General features: G+C 40.0%; 1 protein-coding gene across 4 annotated transcripts; it reads right to left on the bottom strand.

Moving 5' to 3' along the window:
• LOC136539462 (uncharacterized) lies at positions 1–6,377 on the bottom strand. Of its 4 annotated transcripts, none has more exons than XM_066531423.1 (8): positions 6,080–6,377; positions 5,710–5,782; positions 4,922–4,963; positions 4,463–4,544; positions 1,228–3,847; positions 1,014–1,101; positions 809–940; positions 1–450 (listed from the first exon to the last, which is right to left on the bottom strand). In XM_066531423.1, the coding sequence occupies exon 5, from the start codon at positions 3,792–3,794 to the stop codon at positions 1,554–1,556; it is 2,241 nt and encodes a 746-aa protein (XP_066387520.1). In that variant the 5' UTR covers positions 3,795–3,847; positions 4,463–4,544; positions 4,922–4,963; positions 5,710–5,782; positions 6,080–6,377; the 3' UTR covers positions 1–450; positions 809–940; positions 1,014–1,101; positions 1,228–1,553. The 4 variants fall into 4 exon arrangements, with proteins under 4 accessions (XP_066387520.1, XP_066387518.1, XP_066387517.1 ...); XM_066531421.1 differs by having other exon boundaries at positions 1–940; positions 6,080–6,208; positions 6,286–6,363; XM_066531420.1 differs by having other exon boundaries at positions 1–940; positions 1,019–1,101.
• Between the last annotated feature and the right edge of the window lie 249 nt (positions 6,378–6,626).

Below are 6,626 nucleotides of genomic sequence, written 5' to 3'. Positions count from 1 at the left end.
ATATCACACCAACACACACATATATATATGCCGTAACAATATTTGAGTTCAATATTTCATAGCTCAGGAACCAAGCCTTAAATCAAACAAAAATTTGCGCAGCTTTTGAACCAAGCCTTCTGCTAAAAAAGTCGCACCAATACATATAGAATCACATTTATGTAAAAAACTCATCATCCTGTCCTTGGCCTAAAGAGTTGACAGGTGCAACATGTCCATCATCGATGTAGGTGTCATCATTATCATCATCTTCATCAATTAAGTCTTCATCATTTGGTTCTGGCACAGGTATAGCTTTTTCAATGATGCTGGCATCTCCGGTCACTCCTTGGAGGTCGTTCCTTGTCCAATTTGTCAACTCTTCATGTTGGCTAGAAATGGTCATGGTCTCCACACCGACATCGAGTGAGTCAATATCAATCTGTCCTTGCTGTTCGGTATCTTCAAATTCTGGCATGGAAAACAAAGTCCTAGGCTTTATTCTAACAACACTGCTCCAGTTGGATTTATTTGCGCATTTGACATAAAAAACCTGCTCAACTTGAGTCGCCAGAACATAAGGATCATTTACATATCGACGACGAGTTGTATCGATATCTATAATCCCATATTGATCCTTACTGTAACCTCTACTTTTGTTCTTAGTAGCGGCAGGAACGTCGTACCAATCACACTCAAACAATATGACTTCTTTTTCACTAGGAAAATCTAGTGTGATTATCTTTTTAAGGACACCGTACCAATCCATATTGCCTGTACTGTCATCACCCTTCACTAAAACTCCAGAATTTTGTGTACTGAAGCTAACCTCTATAGAAGCCGTTCGAAAAAGGAAATCATGGATGAAGCATCTGCTAAAAACACGAGCCATGTAATGAGGACCCTGAGAAAGGGCATATAGCTCCTCACTAATCTTCTGTTCTGCATAAACTACCTTCATCTGCACCCAATTCAAATAAATAAATAAGATAATTACTATATATTTTTTACATGTATAAGACAACATTACTGACCTTACGTTCAAACCACCCAACAAAATGCTCCCTGTGTCGCTTATCAACGCCGTGTGCGCTAGTTCTTCTCATTAGCTCCTTATGCTCACTATATATTATTGGTTGGATCCAACAGATTACATTAGTGTAACATTAATCAGGAGTACTACTCTGCTCTTACTTATCTACTATGAAAAGGTACAAAAACACAAAAAAGGTGGTAGTAACAGCTTACTTAATCCATGGAATTGCTTCGTCACAGTTTGATAATATATAGTGACGCATCCGTAGCATGTCAGATCTAGAAATAGGCTCAAGTTTGCAGCCTTTCTTACTATAGTCGATGCTCCCAAATATGCTATGCCCAGCCGGTGGTTCATTCACTGTGCTCCACTCATGACGCGCTGGGTGATCCAGCTTCATGTCAATGTCTTCTAGGAAGCGAGAGCAGAATGTCATGCACTCCTCTGAGATATATCCCTCCGCTATCGAACCTTCTGGATGTGCCTTGTTCCTAACATATCCTTTAAGTGTACGTAGATACCTCTCGATCGGATACATCTAGCGATAACACACAGGTCCTCCAATTTTAGTCTCCTCAGCTAAATGAACTGGCAAGTGCATCATAATATCAAAAAATGCTGGAGGGAATATCATCTCAAGCTGACATAAAGTCTCTGCAATTGAAGAGCTTAGTTTTTCAATGTCACTTTGCACCAGCTCCTTTGAACATAGGGCATTGAAAAACCTGCTAAGCTCAATCAATGGTCTAGCAACATCTTCAGGCAATATGTGACGTGCAACTAAGGGTAACAGTTTCTGCAAAATAACATGATAGTCATGTGATTTCAGTCCAGAAACCTTACATCCATCAAAATCCACGCATCTCTTTATATTAGACGCGTAACCATCAGGCATCCTCACTCCTTCTAAGAATGTACATAACACTATCTTCTCGTCCTTGCCTAAGGAGTACAGTGATGGTGGCAAAGTATACTGACCATTCTCCAGCACTGGATGCTGATCGTGCCTTATCCCAAGATGTTGCATGTCAAGCCACGCCTTGTCACTATCCTTACACTTACCATCTATGCCAAGCAACGTCCCAATTATGCTCTCATAGATATTTTTCTCGATGTGCATAACATCCAAATTATGCCTTACAAGCAATTTTTTCCAGTAAGGCAGGTCAAAAAATATACTCTTCTTCCTCCAATTGTGCCACCTACTATCTTCTTCACGCTGCTTCCTCTTCTTTGTGGCTGTTCCAAATTTTGGTTGCTCAAAACTTTCATACTGTTGTATAACCTGTGCACCAGTCAGTGGCACAGGTGCCTCCCTCGTCTCTGTCTTGTTGTTGAAGCTGTTTTTGTTCCTACGCCACCTGTGGTTCTGAGGTAGAAACCGACGATGACCCAAGTAGCAGTGCTTCGACCCGAATTTCAACAATAAGTAGTCTGTATCTTTGTGGCAGTATGGGCATGCAAACTTTCCTTTAGTACTCCAGCCAGATAGCATGGCATAGGCAGGGAAATCATTTATAGTCCATAGTAGAAGCGCACGAAGAGTAAAATTCTTCTTCTCCTTTGCATCCCATGTTTTAACACCTTGTACCCACAATTCCTTCAGCTCATCAATCAGGGGCTGCAAATAGACATCAATATTCATTCTAGGAGATTTCGAACCTGGTATCAGCATAGACATCATCCAAAATGGTTGTTTCAAACACAACCAAGGAGGCAAGTTGTAAGGAATTAGGATGACAGGCCATGTAGTGTATGCAACATTCAACATCCCAAATGGATTGAAGCCATCAGCTGCAAGACCGAGCCTTACATTGCGAGGGTCCGATGCAAAATCCTTAAACTCACTATTCACATGCTGCCATGCCAACGAGTCTGCAGGGTGACGCATTTTCCCATCACGCACCAGTTCTTCCTTATGCCAACGCATCAGTGAAGATGTTGATGCTCTCATGTACAATCTTTGCAAACGAGGAATAAGTGGAAAATAACAAAGGATCTTACGTGGAAAACGCTTCTGTCCGCCGGCAGTGACAACAGGACCATCCTTTTCAGTACCCCCGGACTCTTTCCACCTAGACTCACCACATGTTGGACAGTTATCCCTTTCAGCATAATCCCCACGAAATAACACACAGTCATTCACACATGCATGAATCTTTTGGTAATCGAGGCCAAGATCTCGAACAACCTTATGCACTTTGTCCAAGGATGTTGGGAGGCAATGGCCATCAGGGAGCACAAGCAAGAACAGGCGAAGTATGCGTTCCAAGCAGTTGTTACTAAGACCATCCATGCACTTAATCTGAAATAGCATGACAATGAAAGAAACCTTTGTAACCTCCTTGCAACCTGGATACAATTCCTTCTTTGCCTCTTCTAGTAACCGATACAGTTTCTTTGCACTCCCATTTGGGTCTTCCTCATCATTTCCTATGACTTCTCCATGTACAACACCGTTGATCAGTGAAGAAATCAGCTCGTGGGAACCATCCGCATGATCTCTCGTGCCTTCATCAGCGTTGTCCTTCTCAACTAATAAAGGCGGACCATTACCTTCTCCTTGGATGAAACTCTCATCAAACCCTCTCAGTGCCACGTGAGTTCGAACCTCTTTTTGAGTTCGATAAGACATGCAACGGCATCGAGTACATGGACATGGAGCAGTTTCTTCTTCAGATGTGCCTCCAAATATACTCTGAATATAGTTCTTGAATCCTGTTTGCCATTCAGAAGTAAATCTGGACATGCGCATCCACCTCCTATCTTCATCAGACATTCTTCACACTATCAAAGATCAAGAACAACACAATCTGTCCAAAGTAGTACTCCCTGCAATGACCACGAAGCCATAGAATAAATAGATGTTCTTGCAATTAACAAACTGTACAATTTAAAAAATCAACAAGAAATTTTCTAGTCGACTGTAATGATAATCATAAGACATCAGCAAAAAAAAAGTTATTAATTTAGACATTGGCGATAATGCTTGTTATCATAGGCAACCATTAGCTAGAGTGACAGTGACACCATTAATCTAAATATAGGCGATATAGTGATGCCTCTTAATTTATAGCGACTATACAAGAAAAAGAGATATTAACGACGGGATATGTGGTCGTTAAAGGTCCTAATGTGGTCGTTAAAAGTTATTAACGACCACAAAAGTGTGGTCGTCCATGGTCGTTAAAAGCTCCGTATTTATAACATCAGCCACCACTTGACACCATATACAATGAAATTTTCTATAGCAGAGAAAACACAATTGATAAACTTGCAACAGCAAGCTATTATTATTTATCCAATTTGTCACCATATAAAGATATATCTTTGCAAAAAAAGGAAAAAAACGGCTAACCATGAAACTAACAGTGCCTCACTTCAGGACCATTCCTATTACAAAGAATTAGCAGCAATAAGCTATGTTTGAAGGTGAAAACCACCTACTATAACTAGAATACTAATCTTCAATTGGAGGCACTCTGCAACATTACCCTCTGACAGCTTGGTCTTGTCAACAAGGAAAAGCCTGCAGTAACTTCAATGTTAACACTATGCATAAACAAAACAAAATAATAACTAGTTAATACTTAAATGAACTGATGTCAAATATGCACTGAATATCAGAATTATGCCTGAGAAGATCTGAGATTTTGACATCCAAGCAATACACAATAACAACTCAAACCTATCTTATTTTACCTCAAAGTTTCAGTACCAATACACGGATGAAGAAGCATGAACTCTGCTACTTTCAATTGAGGGACAAAGCTATTTTCATATATATGAAAGAGGCTCCCTAATTTAAATTTTCAATATATCGAAGAGCACATTTGGTAAAGTTAAGACTATGTACAAACTTAAGAAAAATGACTAGTTGAAGCAACATTACATAGGCTGATATACCTTATGATACTCATCCCCTTCAATGAAGTTAATGCCTAGAAGCTGAAACATGAGAACACAAAGGTTTAGACAAGGAATTTGGCATGGAAGCTGAAACATGACGCATTCTTTGAATACAGATTAGAAAGAATAATTATTTAGAATAAGCTGAAACATGATAACACAAAAGGTTCAGCCAAGAAATTTGGCAAGGAAAACCGAAACATGATGCATTATCTGAATACGGATTAGAAGCACTAATCACTGCCGCCGTGACCTGGCCCTTGAGGAGTTTATATAGTGGCTCGTGTAGTCTTTTCATGTTACTGACTATAAACAGTCAGCACATTAATATTGCATATGTTTGATAAGAGTAAAAATCATAGTACTTAAGCAAAGACCAAATAAAAATTAACTGCATTATGTAGAACAAGATAATAAACTCACATAAATTTGATGCCTACGTACAGCATCATCGGTCCAGTACTGGAATGCTCGTATAAATAAAATCAAATTACATGTATTGATGGCCAGATCCTTGTTATTCAGGTGGCAACCAATACTCAAATTTCTTTCTTACTGATACAATAAATTAATAACTTTAGGGCAGTTTTTTAGATAATTAATTCAGGCTAGTTAAAATTTAAGATGTAATCCATATTATAAAATACGAGATTTATATAAGTATAGATTATAGGCAACCTTTATTAGTACTAAGTACAAGGACTCTCCACGAGCAGTTTTGTTCAGACATTTGGTGCTTATTGTACTATTAACTGAATTCTGCAGAAGAAATCCATAAACGTTACCTTGGTTCATGACTTTAGAACAGCAGATTAGCAGAGGCACATGACAAATTTTCCGAGATAGCATAGATGCAATCTACAAACAAATTCCCTTTATTAAAGATGCATTACACATCCAAAACAGTAAACATTGAATCTCATAGGCAACAAAGGTACCCTCCCCTCTACTCCAAAGCAACAGTCAGGGTTCTTCAAGTAGATAGCACGCATCCATGAAGGAACGTGTAAAATTACTTTCTCAGGTACAAAGTTGAAAGAAAGGAAACCATATCATCTGATCTAGTGTTCTAATTGAGATAAAAACCTATCCACAATTATTAACTACTGAAAAATACAACAATCAAATGTCAAAATCTAACATTGGGGAACATACCTGTACTAACTAAAATAGGCAGCGAGAAGCCGGCAATCCCTTGAGCGAACAATGCGACCCAGTCCTACTGCTGCAGGGGATGGAAGGTGCAGGCTCTACTCTAGATGCAGATGAGGATTGAGGAAAATCCTATTGAGGAAGATGATGGCTTACAGTTGGGGCACGTGAAGATCTAGTCAACTAGGCACCCACAGCCAGTCATTCACCTGTTTGATGGCCGCCGCCGGCCTCGTCGCCACATAGCGCAGACGAAAAATATCGTCGGTTGTGCATAGAGGGCGACCTATGGAGCCCCCCAGCGGCCCAGCCCCCGCACCACCGCAGGGGATACAGATCGTGTGCACTACTACAAGATAAGCAGTGGCTGCACCTGAGCCATCCATAGGAGAATGAACGGCTTGGATGAGAGCCCTCCTTTTTTCTTCTTTTCTCTTGACTTTATTCTACCAACAGCCCTTTTGAGGGAAATGGCAGCAGCAAAGAAGTGTTTGGCGCCATTTTATTGTTGAGACGAGCGAAGCGATGCACTTCGGTACAAAAACCTTTG

This window comes from Miscanthus floridulus, chromosome 2 (assembly GCF_019320115.1).
Source record: "Miscanthus floridulus cultivar M001 chromosome 2, ASM1932011v1, whole genome shotgun sequence".
Classification (NCBI taxonomy): Eukaryota; Viridiplantae; Streptophyta; class Magnoliopsida; order Poales; family Poaceae; genus Miscanthus; species Miscanthus floridulus.
This window is presented reverse-complemented; position numbering and strand designations above follow the sequence as displayed.

Excerpts from the sequence above, each read along its gene's own strand:
- LOC136539462 (XM_066531423.1), bottom strand. The coding sequence starts at position 3,794 with ATGTCTGATGAAGATAGGAGGTGGATGCGCATGTCCAGATTTACTTCT.